This window comes from Triticum aestivum, chromosome 2A (assembly GCF_018294505.1).
Source record: "Triticum aestivum cultivar Chinese Spring chromosome 2A, IWGSC CS RefSeq v2.1, whole genome shotgun sequence".
Taxonomy (NCBI): Eukaryota; Viridiplantae; Streptophyta; class Magnoliopsida; order Poales; family Poaceae; genus Triticum; species Triticum aestivum.
Window position 1 is genome coordinate 128,972,295 of NC_057797.1, and position 25,060 is coordinate 128,997,354.

Sequence of the window (25,060 nt, forward strand, 5' to 3'; positions counted from 1 at the left end):
TGTCGCGCTCGGATTGGCCCGAGCGCGCCGGCGGCGGCGCCAAGTGGCGGAGGGCGGCTGGGGAGGCGCTGATTCCGAGGAGGAGGAAGGTGGCTGCGGTTGGGAGGCGGCTAGAGGTAGGTGGGGGGCTAGGGATGCCCAAAATTGGAAGGAGGGGTCTATATATAGTAAGGGGGCTAGGGTTAGGGGAACCATCATCCGTTTTCGGGCATCGGATCTCGATCTGACGGTCCGGAGCGGAGGGGGGTTTTAGGTGAGCTGCAGGTGGCTGTGCAGAAGAGGCCTTGGGCTGAGAGAAGAGAAGAGGAAAGCAGCCCGGCACGGTTTTCGGAGACCGAAAACGTCCGACGAAAAGACCGGCTATACTGCCGCTATAGTTTAATGGTTGGGCTATCAAACGGACTCCGAATGCGATGAAACTTGGCAGGCGGCCTACCTACACTATAATAAGACCGCACGCCAACTTTCAACCCAATCCGAGAACATTTTTCGGCCACTTATAAAATAGTATTTCGGACATGCCGCGGTCGCGTGCAAGTGTGTCTGGGCTCAGAACGGACAACAGACGGAACGAGGAGACTGGGACGGATGCAAGTTTTGAAAACATGATGATGCAATGCGGATGATGACATGGCAAGATGCAACACGCAAGCAAATGACAAGGCAACAACAGCGAATAACTGGAAGACACCTGGCACATCGGTCTCGGGGCGTCACATCTGACCACAACTCCCTTCCTCGTGCACCAGGGGAAACCCTAGATCCGGCTCTTTGGACTAGGTGGCGGCAACGCCGGTGCCATGGCGTTGGTCCCCTCCTTGGAGGCATCGTCCAGGTTGCTCGTGGAGTCCCCCATGGTGGCTGCTGCTCAGGGCGTGGGCCTTCGGGTACAATGTACACCGACATCAACACTTCCTCGACGACGCTTCCTTCAGGTCTGGCCGGGTCCTGCTGTCCATATGCCGACTCCTTCTAGGCGCATAGATGAGGGGCACATTGGTCCAAGCTGTTCGAGAGTCATGGTTGTTGCAAATGTCTCCGACTTCAATCATGATGATGCGGTCCGGTTGCTCCCTGTTTTGCCTCATCGTCTTCCGCTAGAGGTTGGACTGCGTGAGGCATGTTCGTGGTAGGCATGGTGGGTGCAGTTGCTAATCCTGGAGATTAGTGTTGTAATAGCCGAAACGCATTGTACTTGGCTTTTTTGCCTATTCTTCTTTAATGGATGATACACATGCTATTCATATTCTAGAAAAAAGAGCATTTAACAAAAAACTACCACATTTCATGGAACCGTGCCTACAAACTACCACTTTACAAATTTGTGCTGAAAACTACCACTTTTTCACTAATTCTTTGACTAAAAACTACCATGTTAAGAAAGATGGGGCCACCAATGTATGTAGCCTAATGGCATGCCATGTGATTTCCCGAACTATTTCCCTATATACATATGACCTTCCTCACTTGAAAGAGGCAGCCGGGGGCAAGACTTTGGACGCTTACATGCTCACTTTGCGCGCATTTGTTATCTAACTGAGAAAATATAGGCTCCCAACCATGTTCTGCATTTCGTTTGGTTCCCACAAAGCCCAGGCTGCATGACAACAGTAACACAAGCACGACGTTTGGTTGCAAGTATGTTCTCCCCAGATGCAATGTGCTGCTGTTCGGTTACGTGCAAGACATGTGGTTGGGGTCGCAGTGTGGATCCACATGGTGTTGAGGTTACGGGCGCTGCCCGAACTCACGAGGGACTGCCGCTAGGGGCGCTGCCCCATTGAACCTGGTCACATTTGCCCTGAGACTAAACTAGTGCTAGAGTTCCCTTTGGATTAGCCTAGTGCTAGAGTTTCCTTTGGACTACCCTAGAGCTAGAGTTGACCTTGGACTAGCCTAGTGCTGGAGTGCCTTTGGTCTAGTAAAACCTGGCGATAACCAGTGTGGTCCTTGGACACTAGCTAGAGTTAGAGTTGCCCTTGAGTCTACACTGCTAGCCGTCACCCATGAGGACCTTCAATGAGGACATCACCAAGAGATTGCAAATCCCCCCTACCCGGGGTTGGAAGTGCTGTGGAGTTGGGTGATGGAGAGAAAGGACTATCTCGTCTCTCCGACGAACTACCCTCGGACCCAAGCGTTCCCACAAATCTATTTTTCGGGCTTATCTTATCTCTTTAACAGAAAGTCTGGAACTCATGACTGGACCCACATGGAACTTCATGTCTTCATGTATATATTCCAAATGCCAGTGTTAACATATTATCTTGTTTTGGAGCTGCTAATAACATGGCATCTCGTTAGTCATAAAACCAATGTTTATAACAGTAACATGCTGTATCGACTAATATACTTTGTGGCAATTTATGTTATGTGTGCGCGAGTTAGGAGAAGCAATGGTTGTTTTGACGATAGGGGGAAATTAAAAAGAAAAAGTTATGAGAGTTGAGGAGCTGATTGCTGAAGATTGAAATAAGAGAATGTGTGGTGTCCGAAAATGACAAGTTGAGAGGATGGTTATGTGCTGTGAAAATACCCCTTAGCTTCTACACATCATTTTGCCCCTTTTACGTACTATTAGTATGATTTTTATTTGATGGAGTTTTCAGACTCGGTTCTATTCAACAGGCTATGAGGAGAGCTGCAAATTCATTTGCTCTGCTGGCTGATGCAGCTCTGGATGAGTTACCGAGCACGATGACAGCTGTAAGACTCTCTGGCATGGAAATCAGTGATTTCACCCTTGAACTTAGTGACTTGAGGTAAACGCAAAATAACTGTATGCCTGAGTTTCATATGGATGTTCATCTATTTTTTTGGTTATAGGAAACCAAAGGTTTATCTACCTACCTATGTTGTAGCACTATCGTTATAAATTGATGTGGGTTTATATTATTCGGCGCACATTAATTGCAGCTGACCTGCACCCAGTTTCACATCTGTAGATCGAACTATGTTTTAAATCCGCATACTGAATGTGATATTGGTTTAAAGTTGCTTACAGTTAACATCGTAGACATATTTAGTCGAGAACTTTTTTTTTGAATTTTAGTCGAGAACTGAAGAGGCCTAACTATGCAAATCTGTCATAAGCATGAGAACCGTGGATAATTATTCGACTCATTTAGCTCATCCCTTGTTGTCTGTTACTGAAACAACCATTTGCAGCCAAGTGATAGCAGACGGTGTGAACAAGTCAACGAATATTGTTCAAGCAGTAGAAGATGGAATAGGACAAATGAGGAATATAGCTCGGCAGAAGACTAAATGTATGTGTCCGCAATGCTAATATTTACCACACCAGTTCTTATACTTGTTGTATCTCTTGATATCTGATATATATGCTGATACACGCAGAGAATGACAGACAAGCGAGGAAACTTGCGGCGGAATATTATCACCGCAGGGCCAGCTAAAAGTTCAAATGATTCGTCTAGCCAATACATGGACCATAGAAGAAACGACCAATCATCTGTTAAGAGTATCTTGACATTTTTCACAGAACTCCAAATGGCGCATAAGACTGCTTCTGGGTGGGACGTAAACGCTTAGTAATATACAATTGTTGGTAGGCCAGCTTGGTTGGCATAAAATGTTTGTCTCTGTATGAGGTAGAATGAGAAATTGAAGAGGCAACAAATGGTTTTTGATTTATGAGCATGCCTATACTGTGTACTTAGGATGCTCCAATTTGGAAATATTGTGCAGCGCCGAAAATGAACTTGTGGTAGACGAATTAAGTGTTCGTCGAAAGATGCAATCTGCACAGTTTAGGTTGATACTTTGGGATTTTTGGTTTTATCATATAACATAGGTTCACAGTCGACAATTTGACTTGTGACTGTTTTTTTTTGAAAGGCCCAGCCATGGTTGGTTTCTCATTGATATTAAGCACGGAGCAGATGGAAAAGTGACAAAGGCGATGATCCGTAGATCAAGGATAGAAGAAAAAGAAGAAGAAAGAAAGGAAAAGTGCCAAGGCACAGCCTACTACTCAAGCCGGGTCCCCGAAGGGGACCTGAATGAGAAATTCGACTTGTGACTGTGGCCGCACAGTCAAACCATGTGACTTGCACCACGCAGAGAATGATGCAATTCTGGACTGAGGTCAAGGTGAACTGGTGCTAACACGTGGTCAACTTCCATGGCTGACTCGTTGCTGGCCATACCGAGTTTGACCTCCTGGCCGCCGCCCAAAATTTGACCGAAGCTGCACCTGTCATAAGCCACCAACCAAACACAGCTATACATCGGGGTCACGCGATGTATTCTGCGGCAAATTAACCTTAGGGCCAGTTTTTTTGGCGGCTTAAAAAATAAGCTGATTTTTTTTTTGACGGGAACCTTAGTATTAAGTTAAGCAGTAGTGCAGAGAGATCCAGTGCTTCAACGATATCGATACAAGTTCATGCTAGTCATTCGGGTTTTGGACGGTTCACGCCAATTACGCCCCTCGTCGGTGTCTCGCGGGCCCACCTGGCAGTGACGCTACTGCAGCGGCTCCCATCTGTCACGCTCACGCTGCAACGGTGGACCGTGTCCGTTGGATGAAACCGCAGCTGCGTTGGATTCCCAGCATACCTAGCCGAGGAGGAGAGGCCAACAAAAACTTCGTTAAACCCCAGCAGAGCGAGGGCGCGCGGCGGCGGAGCGGCGGGCGTAGGCGGCGGAGCTCGGCGTGAATGTTGGGCTGCGCCACTAGCGGCGAGACTGCGGGGCGACGGCCGGCAGCTTGAGCGCATGACTGAATCAGCGGCCAAGCGGGGGACGCGCCGGCTCGGGCTGCGGTAATTCCCCAATCGCGCCTTGCTTCGGTGCCCGAGATTGGGAGCCCCCCACGGGCCAGGCGCCGCAGGACCTCACCGGAGTGGGGGGGGGGGGCATCAGCCATTTCCCGCGGCGATGGCGACGGAGCGACGATGAGAGGTTGCCGTGCCGGCGGCGAGCTGCGACAGCAGGCTGTCTCCCTTCAAATCCTCAACCTATACACTGTTAATAGAAGCTGCGCTAACTGGCTCGGGTAGATTTCCCAATAAAAGGTTCGCCCCGGCTCTTTCGCAATCCTGGCTCCACAGCTTCTGCCCTCAAGTGTTCATTATTATGCAAAGCTAGGCCACATTTCTGTTGTACTCCCTCTGTCCCAAAATAGACTTTATACTAACTTTGTACTAAAATTAGTACAAAGTTGAGTCACTTATTTTGGGACGGAGGGAGTAGTAGTGAGTACTGGCAAGGAGATTTTTCCTATAAGATGCCTAGGTTTTTTTCCATCCGACTGCATATAATTTACCCTTGATGCCTAAATTGCAATATTTGTGCTCCCAGCTTCATCTGGCCCAAGTTGTAATGTCATATTTTGTCAGGAGCAATGGTGGATATACTCTGAACCGTGCCCTGCTGAAAACATCTGTGTACAAATTAATTCTGCCGAAATAATATCCTTCTATGTTTGCATGATTTAAGTCCTCATTGTGGATGTAGCTGCTCTCTAACAATAAACACGCTATATCTGCAGTTTTTTCCCTTCATGTTTGAGTCCTTTTTTTTTGCTACAGACAGATTTCCACTGTTGTTCCCTTCTTTAAATGTTATTCCTTGTTGGGTGCTTTTAATCAGGTACAATGGTTCCCGGCAATTTAATCCTGCACCATATGTTTTGAAAACAGAAAGCTTCGATTTGTTGCTCTAAGTGAGCCTTGACACTGAGGATAACAGTTACAACGTTTTTTTTTTTGCAGGAAATTTTCATGTAACTTGTCCTATTATTTCCTGGGTGGTCCTCACCGTTAACTTTTCAAGGAAGTTTGCTCCATGAAGTACAAAAGTAGTGGACATTCTTCCTTCTTCGGCTTATGCTGTCAGTATAAGGAGGGGATTGGCGGCCCTCCTCTATGCACCGAGCAGTGCTAAGTTTCATGCGTCAAGCCCTTGTGAAAGAAGCTACCCTCCGGCATTGCGACTTTACTCTGTGGCTTGTTGCTTGAAGAGCTTAGATCATCAAGAACCTGCTGGAAGCTTCTTTTGCAGCGAGTATAAAAACCAGTGCCTTCCTCCCTTGATCACACTAGCAGTTCGTACATCAAACTGGAGCAAGGCCAGGAAAATTACCTTCAGGGAGTGTGTGAAGTTATATGGGCTATCCCGGTCAGTTGGGCTGTTTGCATTGCTTATGCAACCCTTCTTGCCGCGAAGAATCAGAGAGATCCGGTGCTTCATGCGGAGCATTGTTGATTACTGTGGAAGTGCCGGCCCAGAGTTGTTTGAGTTGGCACCTATGTTGGTCAGTAATTTGGGTGGGTCAGTGACATTACTACAAGTTCATGCTACAGTCATTCGGGTTTTTGTAGAGTTGTCAATGTTTGAGGATGCTCTTCTCACTTACATTGAGGCCAAGAAGGTTGGAGTTGAGCTGCAGTTGTGCAACTTCCTGCTGAAGTGTTTAGTGGAGAGGAATCAAATCATGTCTGCGAGGAGTTTGTTTGATGACATGAATACTTCTGGTCCGTCACCAAATGTGTACTCTTATTCAGTTTTGATGAGTGCTTATACACATGGAGATAGGCTATGCTTGGAGGAAGCTTTTGAGCTTCTATGTGAAATGGAAATGAAAGGCGTGAAACCGAATGCGGTAACCTATGGCACTTACCTCTATGGGCTTTGCCGTACCAGACATGTGTCATCTGCATGGAACTTTCTTCAAATGCTTTGTCAGAGAGGCTACCCTCGCAACAGTTATTGTTACAATGCTGTGATTCATGGTTTCTGTCATGAGGAACAGGTTCAGAAAGCCATGGAGGTGTTTGATGGGATGAAGAAGGGTGGGTTTATCCCAGATGCCCATAGCTATAGTATATTAGTTGATGGGTTATGTAAGCAAGGGGATCTATTGGCAGGCTATGACGTGCTTGTCGAAATGGTAAGAAATGGGATTGCTCCTACTCTGGTCAGTTATACTTCACTTTTGCATGGTCTTTGCAGAGCTGGAAAGGTTGAATTGGCATTTGACCTGTTTAGGAGGCTCAAAGAACAAGGTGTCAAGCATGACCACATAGTTTACAGCATTTTTCTTGATGGTTGTTGCCAACATTTTGATCTAGAGGTTGTGTATGATCTTTGGAAGAACATGGTTCATCATAATTTTATTCCAGATGCTTACAACTATACTAGTCTGATATATGCATTCTGTAGACATAGTTACCTCAAAGAAGCATTGGGAGTATTCGAACTCATGTTTGAGAAGGGAATAAGCCCGAACATTGTGACATGCACCATTCTAGTTGACAGTTTCAGCAAAGAAGGGATGATCGATGAAGCCCTCCTATTCCTGGACAAAGTACGCCAGCTTGGAATTGTTCCCAACCTTTGTATGTACAGAGTTATCATAAATGGTCTGTGCAAGGTCAACAAATGCGATGATGTGTGGGCCTTTTTCGCAGACATGATAAAAAGAGGCTGCGTTCCAGATACTTACATTTAATATTATTGATGGCTGTGTGAAAGCACTGAAATTTCATGAGGCTTTCAGATTGTTTCATAAAATGTTGGATGAGGGTACAAAGCCTAATATATTCACATATACTAGCCTAATAAATGGTCTTTGCCATAATGACAGACTTTCTGAAGCTGTGACATTGTTTAAGCATATGATTTGGGAAGGATTGACACCAGACAGGATTTTGTATACATCTCTTATTGATTGCTATTGTAAGCGTTCAAACATGAAGGCAGCTTTGGAAATTTTTAGAGAGATGGGGAAAGGGGGTTTATCAGCAGATGCTTTTGTCTATACTTGTTTAATTGGTGGGTTTAGTAAAGTGCTTGCGATGGATGGTGCGCGGTGGTTGATGGAAGAAATGATAAATAAGGGGCTTTCACCTACTGTAGTAACTTATACAGATATCATAGTTGGATACTGCAAAACTGGAGATGAGAAGAAAGCTCATATGATGTATAACAGTATGCTCCAGGCAGGCATTACACCGGATGACAAGCTGAGTAGTATATTGGGATTTGGCAATGATGGAGATAGTTTTCAGGACTACCAGGAAGAGAAGGATATATCATAAGTTTTCATATTGAGCTCTATGAACTTTGTGGATAACTACTTTCAACAATTCACTGGTGGTGGAAAGGGAGAGCAGTTGAATAACTTGGTATACAGTGAGCAGCTCTCAGCGCTTGTAGCGAGCTTGTACAAGTGATACTAGAATTGCGATGTTTTTGTGTATCAAAGTGGCCTAAAGACATAAGCTCATTCAGTCTATCCACGTGTTCCTTCAGTTTTCTTATTTGATAGTCAACTGACAAGCATTTTCGTTGAGCTGAAGGCAGAGAGCAGCCGTGATTGATGAGATCTGGCATACAGCATGTCATTACAGACCCAGGATCAGATCTAGACTGGTGTCCGTGTGTCAAGTGAACAGTGCTGTGCAGCATCTAGGCAATCTCAGAGATGTATATGATAACCTACAGTTCACCAGGTTTGCAGCTGTTATATTGTTTTCCTCTTGAAATGGTATATTGGTATTACACCATGCTGCAGGGAAATGTTCTGCACCTAGAATATCTTAAGCTAATAGGTTGTTGTATGAGTTGGTGAGTTTCATACATACCTTTGTTGTTTAATGAAATCAGAGCACCTTTGGACCCTCTTTGTACGCATACTGATTTGTACATCTGTTTTCCCGTTGAAAGTTTAGGTGGATTTAGTTTTAGTTCGGTAAATTGAGCAAAATATAGTCCAAAAACGACAAAAAAATAATAAAAAGATATAAAGAACAGTGTAAGTATGTATTTGTTACCTTTTCCGCATCCTTCTGGTGCATGTATTCCAAGTTTACTTCTTGTCCATCATTTCAATACCATTCAATGTTTCTATCTCTACTGGGTTAGTTTTTGCATGTACAAGCATTCAAAATTTGCAGCAATATTTCTGACGAAAATTGTTGGATTGCATCTTCCTTTGGACGATTGAGTTGCTTGTGTTAATATCCGCCAATGCTTTCATCAGGGTTTCGTGTTACATGGACTTCTGTGGATGAACATATCAAAAACGATCTTGATCTTCAGAGTACCGCTCAAGAGGAAGAGGTAGCAGATTCTGCTCAGAATTCTACATCATATTCCAGCAAGTTTCCATCTCGTTGGTGATACTTAAATGGTGCTAATGTGCCTGGTGCAGGCTATTATACTTGTAGCAGAAAGCATGAGAGAAGGCACTCGGCGTGCTCTGAATAGAATTGCGCAGTTGAGGCTGAGAAACTTGTATGTTGCTTCATATTCCTCTTTCCCTTCAGCATCACACTTTCTTTATATCATGTATTTTATTGTGTGATAGAAAAATCATATAGTTTTGGTCTCTGTCTGTGTTCACATTCATATTGCCATGTACTCCTTCCGTTCCTAAATATTTGTCTTTTTAGAGATTTCAAATGGACTACCACATACGAATGTATATAGACATATTTTAGAGTGTAGATTCACTCATTTTGCTCCATATGTAGTCACTTGTTGAAATCTCTAGAAAGACAAATATTTAGGAACGGAGGGAGTACTGAAGTATAACAATTCACAGGTTCAATTTTTTGAACTAAAACCACGACAAGAATTATGGAACGTAGGGAGTACATAACAATTCATGTCACAAGACACAAGTGAATGCTGTCAGCTTTCCACAGTTGAACTAAGCCGCATGATTGGGGGAATCAAATTTGTATTAACAGATGTAAATCTAATAACAAGAGTGTTTGGTTGATTGTTTCCATTAATTCTGTAAACAATTGAGGGGTGGAATCTTCCTTTCTAAAACTTTGAATTTCATGGGTACATTTTAATCATTTTGTTTGTTACTCTTCATGGCTACTATTTATTTCAAGAGCCAAAACATCATTATTGCCACCTGTATCTGACCATTTGAAAAGAGAATACTGTTCTTTTATATAGTGCAGCCTGGTACATGAATATGACATGCTATTTCGCAAGAGAACGTGCACATCAATTACTGTTAGATTTAGGTTTAACTTCATTACCTATCCTAAGCTAGTGCACCTATATGAAACTCTAGTGGAAGTGTTGGGTCATTACCATAGTTGAAAAGCAGAGTCCCATGGTTGTGCGCCTCCCAGCAGCGAGGAGTTGGTCAACAGACATGCAGGATGCCTGCGGCACAACCTTGCGGTGGCCGGTGGTGGTGGATGGTCTTCGCCTCTCTAAGCTAGGTATAATGTGTTTCTTTTGCACCGTGCCGATGTACTCCTATGTCAGTATAATAGGACTTATGTTTCTTTTGGGCCTATGTCCCGGTGAATCTCCATACAAGTAATGCATGAGTCATCACCAAGATCACTTGTGTCATAATTGGGAGATAGGAAAACTCTTGGTTGGTCAAGGGAATTTGATGGTGAATTTACTCCTACCCCCCTCCTAGAATTAAGGTACCATTGTCTGAATGCTCATCTTAGTTCATATTTGAATTATTTAGACAACATGATTTATGTTACCTTTCTTTCATGACAAAACCTTCTAGTTTAGCCACGTAAAACATTCTTAATGAAGTCAAAATTAAAACATGCCATGATGATAACACAAACATCATCAATTGCTTAGTCGATACAAGAGAAGAGATGTCATTACGATCAATATATTCTTTCTTTATTACACGCCTCGCTACAAGTATTCGTTTGAACCTTTTGAGATTTTCCTCATGAGTCATGTTTGATTTTCCAAAGCCATTTGCACCCTACCATTTTAACTCGTTTAGAAAACTCTATTAAGTTCCATACATCAGTAGAGCCCATAGTCTTCATTCTACATGACAAAAGACCACTAACATTTAATGCAGAGGCTCAACACTAGGTGTTGTATTGGGATTTCATAGTCCTCGTTCCACATGATGAATATGAAAAAAGATTTCATGGACATTCAGTACGTAAGATCGCTTCTCCTCAACATTTGTGTTCCTAGGCTCCGGCTCCCATGAGCACATTATTTTTGTAGAACATATATCATGCTCCAGAGTGTAATGTCTTAACAAGTACATATTTTTATTCTAATCCGCATTACTATTGGATAGAAAATGGAGAAGAACTTAACAAAGCATGGCACATGATTATAACATCATTGATCAGAATTATAATCATAAGCCACATGGTACATTAGTGCCATGATTGACATAGATTTGCAAAGTTGCCACTTTAGAACTAATGTGTGCTTCAGATGTCATAAGGGAGCAAGTATACATAGTCATTGGTTAAAACCAGATCAGTCTCGGAATCCCGGTTACCAGACATTTCGACAATGGTAAAACAAGATCAGCAAAGCCACCCGGATTTGCCGACAAATCCCGATAGGAGCTGCACATTTCTCGTTCTCAGGGCACACCGGATTGTCCAAGATTCCAGTAGGCCAGCCCAGAGTTGCCCTTGGTGGCCACCTGCGGCTGACAAGTTGGACCAACACTCAGAGAAGCACTGGCCCGGGGGTTTAAAATAAAGATGACCCCTGAGTCTGCAGAACCCAAGGGAAAAAGGCTTAGGTAGCAAACCAAGGTTGGGCCTTGCTGGAGGAGTTTTATTCAAGGCGAACTGTCAAGGGGTTCCCATTATAACCCAACCGCGTAAGGAACGCAAAATCAAGGAACATAACACCGGTATGACGGAAACTAGGGCGGCAAGAGTGGAACAAAACACCAGGCATAAGGCCGAGCCCTCCACCCTTACCAAGTATATAGACGCATTAAAGTAAACAAGATATAATAATAATGATATCCCAAACGATAACCATGTTCCAACATGGAACAAACTTCATCTTCACCTGCAACTAGCAACGCTATAAGAGGGGTTGAGCAAAGCGGTAACATAGCCAAACAACGGTTTGCTAGGAAAGGTGGGTTAGAGGCTTGACATGGCAATATGGGAGGCATGATATAGCAAGTGGTAGGTATCGCGGCATAGCAAAAGAGCGAGCAACTAGCAAGCAAAGATAGAAGTGATTTCGAGGGTATGGTCATCTTGCCTGAGATCCCGCAAGGAAGAACGAGTCCATGAAGAAGACAAATGGACGTAGTCGAACGAATCCTCACAAACGCGACGTTATCGGAACTAACCTGAAGAAGCAACACCGGAAAGAAGCAAACAACCCTCACATAAGCATGGCATGATGCACAACCAAGTATGATGCATGTCCGGTTTAGTGAAGCATGACATGGCAAAGTGAACAAACAACACTACAAATTAAGTGGAGCTCAATATGCAACGAGTTGCATATTGACGGAACACCACATTCACGTTATTTAGTTCGATCTCGTTTATGTACCCAACAATATTAAATGTTGATTAACATGGCAAGAGGTGAAGCAAATGAAAACTACCTATCTAGGCAAGTTTAAATGAGGCCGGAACAACAAACAACAAGTCTAGAAAATCCTCATGTGCATATTAATGGATTTGATACTGTTCTGCCCTAAACACAATTTTAGGGTTGTTAAACATGCAAAGTGATGCCACCATGTTAAACTAGGCATTTTTCTACCCCATTTACATATAAAGTTTATTAAATTTGGAGCTATGGTTATTTAGTTATGAATTAAAGTATTTTAGCATGGCAATTAAGCAAATACATGCAAACAACAGTTTAAACATTTCAAACATGCATGAAAGTTGGATATTGTGAAACTAGATAAAATTCTAGTCAAGTTACATATATAAATTGTTTTAATCTGATGCACCATTTGTGAGTTATTAAATGCATGATCTAGGGGGACTATTCTGTAAAACTGCCAAACACTGGATAAATAGGAAATTCGTCCAGAACTGAAAAAAACGTGTCGGGCCGGATCTGTTCTCACCATGGGCCTCATGGGCCGGTGGTGGAGCTGGGTTGGACGCGGAGTGGAGAGGGAGGATGGCGCTGGGCCTTGGCGCAGCTGCGGTTGCGGCCTGGGCCGGTTAGCGGGGCCCACGCGGCCCATGTGCGCGCGAGCGGCCGAGGAGGTTTGCGAGCTGGGCGCTCGTCCTCCTCGCGCACGGGAAAACAGCGGCGACGGCTGTAGGTGGGCGGTGGCAGGGGAGCGACTCCGGCGAGCGGAGGACACTGGGAACGGAGCGCGGGTGGCCGAATCTGGCGCTTCTCAGCCGGATCTGGCCGCGGCGGCGGGGCACGGAGAGCTAGGGGAGGCGCGGCGCGGAACCTGCAGGAAAGAGAGAGAGCTTGAGATCTGAGAGAGAAAGAGACACGGAAGAAAAGGAAGGGAGCAGGGAGCGGCGGCTAGCCTGGTGGTCGCCGGCGGGAGCAAGTCCGACGAGGCGGGGTTCTAGCGAGGCGGCGGTGATGCTCGGGAGCTGGGCGGCGCGAACAAGGAGGCGATGGGACATGCGGCGGTGCAGGACGCGGGTGCCTCGGGCCTAGATCGGCCCGGGGCGGGCCTCGGATGGGCCTGGCAGGGCCACGGCGAAGTGGGGCGCGGAGAGGACGCGTGGCGCCTTCCTGTTGGCTGTGGGCGTCTGCGTGGTGGCGGCTGGCCACTAGGACGACGCCAAGTGGCGGAGGCGATGTGGCCGGGCACGGAAAACGAAGCAGACGGGAGAGGTGGCGGTGGCTGAGGGTTAGGGGTAGGTGGATTGGGTCTAGGTTGCCCAAAATGGCAAGATGGGGTCTATATATAGGGAAGGTTTAGGGTTAGGGGGATTAGGAGGGGTTTTTGGACCCTCGGATCGAGATCGATCGGTTTCGGACGCGAGGAGGGGTTTTAGATGGGCTGTCGGTGGGGACAGTGGGCTGTGTAGAGAGGAGGTGGTCTGCGAGGAAAGAGGAGGAATGCAACCCGGCACGGTTTCCGGAGACTGAAAACGTCCGACGAAAAGACCGGCTACTATTGCCGCTATAATTTAACGGTTGGGCTATCAAACGAGCTCCGAATGCGCTGAAACTTGGCAGGCGGTCTACTGACAACATAACAACTCCGCACGCCAACTATCATCTCATTCCGAGAACATTTCCCGGCCACTTATAAAATAATATTTCGGACATGCCGCGGGCGCGTGCGAGTGTGGTTGGGCTCAGAACGGACAACGGAGAGGACGGGGAGACCTGGACGGATGCATGTTTTGAAAACATGACGATGCAATGCGGATGATGACATGGCAAGATGCAACACGCAAACGAATGACATGGCAACAACAACGAATAACTGGAAGACACATGGCGCAACGGTCTCGGGGCGTTACATCAACACTCTAGCCAGATTGATTTCATCCTCTCAAGAAGAGAAGATAGGCGTGCATGCCTAGACAAGGTGATACCTGGAGAGAGTGTTGTCCCTCAGCATAAGCTTGTGATTGCTGATTTCCACTTTCGGTTTCGTGTCCAGCGGGATAAGCGTGCCACAGTCGCTAGAACAAAGTGGTGGAAGCTCAAGGGGGAGGTAGCTCATGCGTTCAAGGAGAGGGTCATTAAGGAGGGCCCTTGGGAGGAAGGAGGGGATACGGACAATATGTGGATGGAGATGGCGACTTGCATTCGTAAGGTGGCCTATGCGAGTAATAACAGGTCAATTGTGTTAACAAAGCTATTGACACTATTAATGTTGTGGAAAATAGACCAAGATTAAACATGGGATGTTTGTCTTATAAGTTTTGCGGTTCATCTTGCTAAAGGCTTACCACTGACCCTTACATGGTTATGTTGTCAGGCATAGGTCCAGAGATCCTTTTGATTGCAGTCAAATAAACCAATTCCCATAAAGTATTATGCTTTTCATTTCAAGATATGGTACTGTAAGTACTGAGGTTCAGTGACATTTCTTTTGTCATTGTAATACTTTATTTTGGTCTGTTATTTCTATTGAGAGTTGGCCTATGATGTTTGCTTGTTAACCTTATGCTAAAGGGGTAGAATGTTAAAACTGATCTCCTGGTATAGCAAACTGAGAGAAAGTGGGGGAGAAATGTCTCTTCCCCTACGCACATGTGTGATCCTGGCACCCAAAACCAAAATTGGTTTCAGTCCCTTAGCGTTTCTGGCGCGCATGCACAAACACGTTTTATGGGTTAAACCCCCTATACTCCTAACTACCGATCCTAAAACATAGCTAAGGAGGTTTGAATGGTCATATGCCCCACCAGCCAACAAAGATGGTAGTGTTGGCGACGCCCTACATGACTGTCAGTCTTGCTGCTTCCTCTTCCCTAAAAATCTCAACTCCTTCTCGTGAGTGCCCGATCTCTGATTATGTTTTAGGTGTTCTAATCATGAGATTAAGATCCAAGCACATCAATTCATGTCTCTCATATTGTTTACTTCATTTTTTTGGCTGTCCAGTGGCAATCAGCACCTTGAAAATGTGGTTAACCAACAGTTACTTGTACTACTTTGTATAATGAAGATGGAACAATAGGTCATTTGTTCTTGCAAATGATATATAACGAACAATTACTTCTCACCAGGAAAAGAATATCTACAAAAGGTTTACTAGGATAGCCTCATCTCCAAAATAATTGAGCACAAATCCTCTAGGTGGAATAACTATAATATATTCAGAGCTTTGCACTAACAAATGTTGCCTCCATCTTGAACTGTTTCTAGTCTAAGTATCTACTTGTACATAGCTTTAGAATGATGACGTATAAAAAGGGCAGAAGAACATCACTTTGTGATGAGACACCAAAAGCGTGATATCCGTGGATATGCTCCGGAATAAACCATGAACTGGGAACTGGTTAGGCTTCAGGGCCATCCTTTATATGGGAGGGAATATATATTTGGAGTATTATCTTAAAGGAAAAAATATATATTATGTCAATTGAGCGGTTCTGCATGTTTATATGGTACACTGTTTTCTTTTTCAAGGCTTGTTGGTACCATGCTTGCAGAACAACATTTTGCAGTTTTGGATATATTCTTTTTTTAGAAATATGTTCTTCTGTGGGCAGTAGCAACTAGCAAATATTCCTGGTTGGTTTTGGTTTGGTAGTTCAACATGAATTCCATTCTTCTTTTCATTTTGGTTTTCGTCATGTTCACTAAAAATATTGAATATCTCCCCCCAAAGCATCACCACAAAAAAGAAAGAAGGAAAATTGGAGCCCTTAGGGCTCTATCCATTAATTAAGAAAAAAATTGAATTACCCAATTAATCAGTGGAAAACCAGGCCACTATTGAACACCCATATATAACAATTTAGTTGGAAGTAAGTTGCCTGAAAATTGAATTTGGATCAGTGTTGGGAAGAAAGAAGAAGGCGCAACATAGCATCAAGGTCGCCGCCGACAGCATTGGGGCGAGCATAGCGAGTACGCTCGCCCTGGGGACATCGGCAAGGCCTTGACCAGGAACGAGCCATAGCCCTGGCGACTTCAAAGGTTAACGGTTCGGGGTGCGGGAGGGGAGGGGATGCAGGTTCATTGGATATAAAAAAAAAAATCTGATGGTCACCTACTTAGAGGGATGGCGGGGAGGTGGCCCATCACGACGACGAGGCTGACACGGGCGGCCATGGGTCATTTGGGGAAAACGATGAACAGTGGCGGGCGCCGGGCGGGAGGTGGTGGTAGGAGGCCGTCTGATCTTTCGCTTTAGAGTCTAGATCGGACGGTCCAGGAAAAATCGACTGGCCCAACTTTTCGTCCAGTGCCACTATCCAGCCCCCATCTGTAATCCATGTTGGATTGAACGGGATAAAATACCACTCGGTGAGGGGAGAGTGCCTCTCACGCGAAGCTTATAACGCCATAAAATATTCTGGACCCGTTCCTCTCTCGGAAGGAATAGGATCATCCGGCAGCCCACCACCGAAGCACCTAAGAAACTGTCGGATTTCATTTCGAAGGAAACACCCACACCCACCCCACCGGAGACTAGTCTAGAGTGAGCTTGAGAAAACATGAAAATAATCAAGGCGAGGCGAGGCGAGGCCGCCACATAACTCCGAGGCCAACAAGAAGAGAAGATCCTGTGGAATCTCCCTCTCGTCGCCCCTCCTTTACGTGCGAACGCGACTATACAATTCAATTCAATTCGAGCAGTGCAGTGCCCCCGTTCTGCTGGGGAACAAAAGTCGCTGCTGCACCCACGGTTTCCCTGCGGGAATATGCTCCTTGTGTGATCCGGATTCCAGTCACCACTCTTTCTCTATCCGTCCTCCCAGGACCAATGACCGCTCCTCTCTCTCATCCCCGCCACACAAAATCGCTACGTCCACACCCTACTTCGTCCCCTCTAACTTGGGTTTCCAACCAGGCACTCAATAAATAAATAAATAATCTAAGTTCAATGTTTTTTTAGACGGTGCATAAGCCTTCAACAGTTTCTGTTTTTCCCTAACTAGTGCATAAGCCTTTGCCAGTTTGCGCATGAGAGTGCCCATAAAAATTCCTACTATTTTTTGTGAAAATTTTATAATGTAACTGTAACTGTAAGGTTAAACATCTAAATACCGAAGTTTTACAAAAATCATCAGTACAAGCATGTCAGGCGCACTTGCACAAAATGATCCGCCCATAAGCTCAAAGTTGCTATGTATTTCAATAGAGCCCGCAAAGTTTCAAACAATTTTTACGAAAATTGTATGGTGTAAACATGAGGTTGAATAGTTAAATATCGAAGTTTGTGGGACTCAATTGCACGAAATGATCCGCCAATATGCCCAGAGTTGCTCCTCAATACCTAAACAACGCTACTCGTAAAAATTTCAAACTACTTTGTGGAAAATTTATAGTCTGGACACAAGGTATAAATTTAAATACTGACGCGTTATGAAACCTACTACTTGTCTGGTTCGGCCTACCGATAAGCTCAAAGTAGCTTCTTTGTACGCGGACAATGGTGGTCAAATTTCAGATGATTTCAAGTGAATTCTCTGTGCTAATACAAGGTTCAGATTCTAAACATCGGGATTTCATGGAGATAGTATCTTCCATTTTCATGCGACATCCATACATAAATATTTGAATTGGAATTTTTAAAATCAAATTCAAATTCAATCAAAGTATTATGAAATCGTTTTTTTAGGGTAAAAAATTGATTGTACAAAATTTAACTCTTGAGAGACAAACGAGGTACAAAGTGATATTAAATTTTAAGCTAGTGAGCAGACAGAAGGTTCTCAGCCACCGGGTGCCCATAGCGCGGCCTCACGCACATCGCCCCACGCCTCACGCCCCTTGCCACGCTTAGCATATGCCGGTAAATATTCCAAGAACGTCCCGTCCTCTTCCTCCCCAACCGCTTACCTCACTAACCACGTACGTACGGTAGCCGCGCCTATATTACCAGCACTCGTCGCCGCTTCACCCCTCATTAATCCATCAACACCACCGCTTGCCCCCCTTCATGTTGTTGCATTGCCCTCGGGGAGACGAGGTCATTAGTTGATCACCAGCAGTCGATCGGTTGGGGATCAATCGAACAGAAGGCAGTCGGTGATCTCTTGATTGATTTGGACGCCATGAAATTCGGAAAGTGGCTCAAGCGGCAGATCGAGCAGAGCCTCCCGGCGTGGAAGGACGAGTTCCTGAGCTACAACGAGCTCAAGCCCGTCATCGGCGCCGTCTCGCCGGCCGAGTTCGTCGCCCGCCTCGACGTTGAGATCGAGAAGATCAACGCCTTCTTCATCGAGCAGGAGGAGTTCTTCATCATCACACACCGGGTACGTATATGCGCTGATCACTGTCCAGACCCGATGGCTTCGCTTGCCCTGCGAATTTCTCTGACGGTCTGTGCGTTCTTGGTGGTGTGTGTGCGAGCAGGAGTTGCAGGGGGCGATCAGGAGCGCGCTGGAGAGGAAGCCGGCGGTGCCGGCGTCGGCGCACGAGGCGGAGATCGCGGCGATCCGGAGGGAGATCGTCAACTTCCACGGCGAGATGGTGCTGCTGCTCAACTACAGCAGCGTCAACTACATCGGCCTGGCCAAGATCCTCAAGAAGTACGACAAGCGCACGGGCGCCGGGATCCGGCTCGCCGTGATCGAGACCGTGCTGGTGCAGCCCTTCTTCACGGCGGAGGCGGTGTCCCTGATGGTGAGGGAGTGCGAGGCCATGATGGAGGCGGTGTTCCCCACGGCGCCCGGCGAGGGGCAGGCGGCGGCGCGGCGGGACCGCGAGGCCCTGGTCGCCGCGGAGCAGAGGATCTTCCGCAACACCGTGTCGGCGCTCCTGGCCATGCAGGACGTGCGCAGCGGCAGCTCCACGCGCGGCCGCCACTCGCTGCCGCCGCTCAACCTGCCGGACTCGGACTGGCTCCGCTCCTTCTAGCCGCCGCCCCCCATTCCCCGTCCAATGGCCCCCGCCGGCCTCTTCTTGGTGGTCTCCCCAGCCACCACAGCCACAGCCCACAGATATGTAATTGGCTATCTGTAGTTTCTAACTTCTTTTTTGTCTCCTTTTCTTTTTACCACATGCTGGTGTAAGAATTAAGATGGTAACAAGATGTGAGCATACAAATTCATACTCCTGTGCATTATGCTCCTAAATCTTTGTCGGGACACTGACCGAGCGTCAAATCTAGTTGAGTTTCTGCTTAAATATGGTTGAGTGCGTCGTAGAAAATTAAATCTAATTCAAACTGCCATGATGCCCAAGAAAAATTATGGTTCTAATTTTCTAAGAAACAAACTAGCAATTCTTTCAGCTCCTGGCTCCTGATGAGTCCAGAGGCCAAGGCAAAACGTCCAACAGAAATTGATCGTTCCCCAACGGTTATACTGTTTCAGAATTTTCAGACCAATCGCGAGTTAATCCATTAGTCTGAGGCTGATAATGCTATGTGACTGGATCAAGCAAATCGACACCGAGGGCTCATATGTTTAGAGAAACAATTCCGTCAGACTCGAGCTACGCAAGATGATTCCTTCGCCGGAACGAATATACCTTTGATATTGTAGCGAAGCGGCCAAAAGACCGCATCAAAAGCGACGAAGATAAACTATTTATTGTCAATGTGCACAGCCTACGGTTTTGGTTGGAGATTCAGCAGCTTGTTGTCATAAAATTGTTGCAGCGAGTAAGAGCAGGTTTCATAGTCCGCGCCGTTCTCTTTGTTTTTATCGATTCTTTCTTCCTCTCATGTTGGAAGATGAGAGGTATATTCTTGCTCCAGGATCGATGGTAGGTAGTAGGTGCAAAGGAAGATGGACTGAATTTGCAAGGCAATTCCGAATTTCTAAATATTCCTCCAAAATGCTAAAACTCGAACAATGAGATAGCAAGCCGAGTCTGTTCGTAAATCTCAAGATAATATGCCGGCTCAAGCTTCCGAAGGTGCTTACAGGGATAGGGTGTGCATATGTGTTCATAGTATGAGTGTATGCACGTGTGTACGAGCTCTTGCATCTGTACTGTGTTTAAAAAATAAGAGCCATGCATTTTAGAATGCGCGGCCACCTCTGGTGGTGCATGACAAATCAAATTGATTCTTGCATAAGAAGGAAGAAGCATGTCCAGAAAATATTCAACCGAAAAAAGCCGCATCCGGTGCAGCCGTGGTAATCAGCTCAAGCTGTTAGAACCCTGATTTTTATTTTTCTTGTGTGTGTGGGAAGAACCCTGATGTTCTTCATGCTGCTTCATTACCGAGCTAGTCACTCGATTGAGATTTGATTAAGTCTTAGTCGACTGAGATGTAAACACACCCTAGTGCAAAACATGAATGAGTAATTTTTTAGCATGAAGAAGCTGCATTGCTCAACAAATCAACAGCGAGCGAGCAAATCATTCATTCAGTTGTAGCCTCGTGGCTCCTGATGGGCCAAGAGGCCAGGGCAAAAACGTTGGACGTTGATAGCTGGTGTGACATGATCTGCTCAAACGGCCATGCTGTTTTCAGAATCTTGAGATCACACGAGTCAACCCACCATTCAGTCAGAAGTCCAAAATCTCCATCGCGAGGATGATAAGACCTCATGGCGGGGTGATAATGAAAACAGCTCGACGCGCAGGGTTTATGTGATTAGAGAAATATTTCTGTCAAACTCGAACCACGCAAGCGCAAGATGATTCCTTCGACGAAACGAATATGCCGTAATAATGTCGCGAACCAGCCACAAGGCGACATCAATAGTCGTTAACAGTATCTGTTTTCAAGATTGCCCTACTACTAAGAACCTAAGACTATTATACGAGGCTTTGCCGGTTTTCGTTACAAAATGGTTGCGATTAGTAAGAAGAGGTTACAATAATAATACAATAATACATCAATATTCCTCACGCACAGCACGCATCTGGCATCTCCTCTGTTCCCCTCGTTGGAAGATGAGAGGAATATCCTTGTTCTAGATTGATGGCACATGATGATGAAGTGAAGTAAAGCCCACGTATTTGCCGAAGGACGAACACAGGATATCCCTCGGAAATGCCAAAACTCCAACAAGGAGAACGCCAAGTTGCATCTACATACAGGTCCACATACATTTGAAAGGGACGCAGAGAGTTGATGGATGGCAGTTTTATACGAGGAAAACTGTCGGTGAGAGTGAGACGGCGCCAGGCACAGCAGGCCCCGGCGATTAGTCTTTGCTTATTACTACTCCCTAGACGATGACAGCAGATGCATCGCACAATGCCACCTCCGTTTTTGAATTTGTTTCTCTAGAGAAGGGATTAAAATGGTGGCGCCACCACATACGAAGCAGATTTTGGTGAAAATTAGTCATAAACTGGAGATTTTTAAAGAATACAGTTCTGACATGACTTTCCGAGATACCTGAAATTTTGGAAATTTGCCCCAATCCAAAATTTTAAACTTGAAAAAGGGGCGCAAAACATGCCAACATCTGTGGAAAGTGATGGAGATAATGGGTTCTTCCCCGCAAAAAAGAGAGAGAGAGAGAGATAATGTGTTCTTACATCACTGGACAAGCATCCCGACCCAGCAAAAACCGGGCATAAGTAAAGAAAAATGGAAAGAAAAATATAAGCAGTTCCTAGAGCTTGCATTGGTTAATTTGGATTTCTAACCTAGACAGTTCTTTGTGTTCTTTTCCTCTATTTTCTCTATGCCATTGTAGCACACTTGATTATTATTTTACCGATAATTACCGTAGAACAATTGTTCTACTGTCCAGGGCTTAAAAAGGGACCCTAGTAGATAGCGACCATTCACTGTGGGGCATGGCAATTGCGAACAGTTTTTATGTTAGATTCTTGGAAAAATTCTTATTTTGTTCGTGAATACGCACGAAGCGTATCATTGCATTGATGGAGGGTAGAAAATACAAAAGTGGCGATCCCCGTTATGCGTACGCTAGAAGGCGCATACGAGGGCGCGCTCGAGCAGTAGAGGAGGGGTTGCTCAGCCCCTTACAGTTTGGTTGTCAGGTTACATGAATGATTGTGTTAAGCCCTCTAGCATCGGTTTCCGCCCGGTACGAGCTTCCTTCTAGATGGTTGTTTGCACCAGTTGGGTATGCAATGTTGGAAAACGTATTAGAAAAAAATCGTCCTACGACCAGCCAGAAACACTATGAAGATGCAATAATGGTTTAGATAGAATCGTTACGAACTCCCGAGTTGCAACGAAAGAAGACAAGTCGGAGTAGTTCGTACTTGAAGTCCCTCGAACCATTCACGAACAGAAGACCAAGGAGGCTCCAAAACTTGTGTCTACAAGAGCCAAATCCTCATTGGTATCAGAGTAAGGTCGATTTGAAGTTGCGATTGCCCCGGGGTGGTGATCGTACTTGCGCCTCGAGGTAGGCGATATAGTCGCTGGGTGATGCAGCGACGAGGAGGATCGGGCGATCGTCGTTCGACGGAGCGAGGAGGATCGGGCGATCGTCGTTCGGCGGGCTGCCGTTGGCAAGACGGTGGAAGATTATTGTTGATGGGAGCGGTGGTGCCGAGGTGCAGTGCCGGAAAGTCATCAAGATCGTCGTTCGCGGGAGTTAGAGTCAAGGAGTCGTGCGGGTTAGCACGGTCGGTCGATCGTCGTCGTGTCAGCGTCGTCTTGTCCAAGTGTTCGTTTCTGTGAGGAGGCGTTGTCTATGTGTCTCGATGAGAGAATCAAGTTCAACTATATGGGGGCGGTAAATCAGTGAAGGTGAGTTTCTTCAATGAGAAAGAAAAGCAATAAAGAGAAAAAAGAAAAGCAATAAAGAGAGAAAAAAAATAAGGGCACGACATGCACCTTTGGCTATCAGTTTTTTATGCACGTGTGTCTTGATATGATCAATGTTGAGGGCAAAAGAATATATATGTTGGAGGGAGGGGGTATAAACCAAAAATTCATTCTTACCATTCTGTTATTTTGTAAATTCGGTAAGCAAAGATGCAAACCGAGAAAGACACCTCAAAACAGGAAACCGAAAATTCGGTTGACCCTTTTCGGTTTGGTAATCGGTTTATACTGTATTTGTGAAATGTGTCACCAAATTAGCTTTGTGGCTAGCTTCTTTTGGGGCCGCGCTCTATATAGACTAGCTATCCACCTCCTTGTACGTGGCTAGGCGAGGTGGGACTAAAAATGTGCCAACGAACTAGATTAAACCTCCAATTCAAGTGCCCCGATGTCTTGCTGCCAGCCGAGACCAAAGGAACCCTCGCTGAAGGGGCAGTCAGAGATGGCCGGCCCATATGCACGGGATGCCACAACTGTGTTTTTTTTTACATTTTCTTTCTTCCGTTTTTGCTTTATTTTTATATTTTTCTATACACATATATATATCCTGAATATAAATATTACAAACAAATCTATAAAAAACATTTGAAAAATGTTGATCAAGTATTTGAAAAATGTTAAGGGCGTATAGAGAAAATATTTATCACGTATACAAAAAACAAAGTGTATCATTTTTATCATATATTAAAAAATGTAAATCAAGGCATTTAAAAAATTGTTAAATAAGTATTTGAAAAATGTTAAATGTGTATAAAACAAATGTTGATCATGTATTAAAAAATGATGAAAAAATTGATCATGTATATAAAAATGTTGATTAAGCATTTGAAAAATATTGAACATATATTTGAAAAATATTAATCAAATATTTAAAAATATATTAAATGTGTACAGTAAAAATGTTGACCATGTTTTAAAAACTGATGACAAAAGTTGATCATGTATATAAAAATATTAATCAAGCATTTAAAAACTGAAATATGTATGTGGCACGCCACATCTTTTTGTCAAAACTGACTCCTTGGCCCTTCGATACCGATCGAATCGTAACGCTCGTCCTCTGTTTTTTCTCAGTGTTGATTGGATCCCTCCTCTCCTTCCTCATTCCACATCGCAGGTGCGTCCGTTCTCGACGGCCGTTTCCGCCGGCTATGCATGCCACCGGCTGCCGTCGACGTGCACCTCCGACCGCCTCCCGTATCGGATCTACAGCTGTGCCGCCGGATCTCCGCCTCCCCCGCTGCCCCACGAGCTCCTGCTCCACGAGGCGCCAACGTTCTGGAGGAGTACGCCGTGAGGGCCGAGGCGGGCGCCGAGGACGCTGGCGGTGGCGCCCAGCCGGCCTCGTCGTCTGGCGCCATGTTTGATGGGATCCTTGGGGCTCGCCTCGAGCTGGTGTGCTTTTACAGGTGTTGTCCAGGGTTCTCATGCTTCTCCACATTCTTACTTATTGTTTTGTATTTCTTCAGGAATTGGAGCGTGTGGTAGTTTTAGCTGGATAATACTCTGAGTGGTGTGCAAGCTCAATGGGAACATCCAACAAGAAGCCATCACTTAATCTGTACGTACATTGATATGTGCACAGTGCAAACCGGGTGTAAACTCTCTGGATTTTGACGATGATGACGATAAGTTGGCAGGTTCGTTCAGGTAGGAGATGAGAAGATGTTCAGGCCCGTGAAGTTGCAGAGACTTGGGTGAAAGTTTAGGACGATGGAGGAGACGCGTCGAGTCCTGTATGTGTGCAGGCATACCGAGCTGAGATTGACCATGCTGTCGGATTGGGCCAGAAAATAGGCAAGATTGTTATCATATTACTTTCATTTTTACAAATGCACCTACAAAACACAACGAGTTAATTTTTTTTAAGCATCGTATGCTTACTTATGAAGACTTTTTGACTTGAAAAACAAGTTATTGCAATTATGCCCTATGGTAATTTCTACCTAAATAGCA

The 25,060-nt window shown here is 45.2% G+C and overlaps 3 protein-coding genes and 1 long non-coding RNA gene across 5 annotated transcripts in view; all 4 read left to right on the forward strand.

The window, feature by feature from the left end:
- LOC123187958 (uncharacterized) overlaps positions 1-3,736 on the forward strand; it is a 9,879-nt gene extending 6,143 nt beyond the window's left edge. The window contains exons 3-5 of the mRNA XM_044599970.1: positions 2,629-2,762; positions 3,169-3,269; positions 3,358-3,736. Coding sequence (XP_044455905.1) covers positions 2,629-2,762; positions 3,169-3,269; positions 3,358-3,359 — 237 coding nt within the window. The 3' untranslated portion in view covers positions 3,360-3,736. The remainder of the gene's footprint in view (positions 1-2,628; positions 2,763-3,168; positions 3,270-3,357) is intronic.
- Positions 3,737-4,598: 862 nt separating this feature from the next.
- LOC123187959 (pentatricopeptide repeat-containing protein At1g63130, mitochondrial) lies at positions 4,599-11,381 on the forward strand. 2 transcript variants are annotated; one of them, XM_044599972.1, is made up of 5 exons: positions 4,599-5,039; positions 5,739-8,480; positions 9,011-9,090; positions 9,182-9,264; positions 9,575-11,381. In XM_044599972.1, the coding sequence occupies exon 2, from the start codon at positions 6,170-6,172 to the stop codon at positions 7,475-7,477; it is 1,308 nt and encodes a 435-aa protein (XP_044455907.1). In that variant the 5' UTR covers positions 4,599-5,039; positions 5,739-6,169; the 3' UTR covers positions 7,478-8,480; positions 9,011-9,090; positions 9,182-9,264; positions 9,575-11,381. The 2 variants fall into 2 exon arrangements, with proteins under 2 accessions (XP_044455907.1, XP_044455906.1); XM_044599971.1 differs by lacking the exon at positions 9,575-11,381 and having other exon boundaries at positions 9,182-9,358.
- Positions 11,382-18,007: 6,626 nt separating this feature from the next.
- On the forward strand, positions 18,008-19,438 carry LOC123187961 (SPX domain-containing protein 6). The gene is made up of 2 exons (XM_044599973.1): positions 18,008-18,641; positions 18,742-19,438. Exons 1-2 carry the CDS (start codon positions 18,441-18,443, stop codon positions 19,243-19,245), a joined length of 705 nt encoding a protein of 234 aa, XP_044455908.1. The 5' UTR covers positions 18,008-18,440; the 3' UTR covers positions 19,246-19,438.
- Positions 19,439-24,137: 4,699 nt separating this feature from the next.
- On the forward strand, positions 24,138-25,024 carry LOC123184996 (uncharacterized). The gene is made up of 3 exons (XR_006493143.1): positions 24,138-24,499; positions 24,574-24,665; positions 24,745-25,024. It is a non-coding gene; the product is annotated as an uncharacterized lncRNA (long non-coding RNA).
- The last annotated feature ends 36 nt before the right edge of the window (positions 25,025-25,060 follow it).

What these genes read in the sequence shown, in the direction of transcription:
- LOC123187959 (XM_044599972.1), top strand. Translation starts at nt 6,170, where the DNA reads ATGCAACCCTTCTTGCCGCGAAGAATCAGAGAGATCCGGTGCTTCATG.
- LOC123187961 (XM_044599973.1), top strand. Translation starts at nt 18,441, where the DNA reads ATGAAATTCGGAAAGTGGCTCAAGCGGCAGATCGAGCAGAGCCTCCCG. An exon ending in TCTTCATCATCACACACCGG is followed by an intron (nt 18,642 to 18,741) that starts GTACGTATATGC and finishes GTGTGCGAGCAG; the next exon opens with GAGTTGCAGGGGGCGATCAG.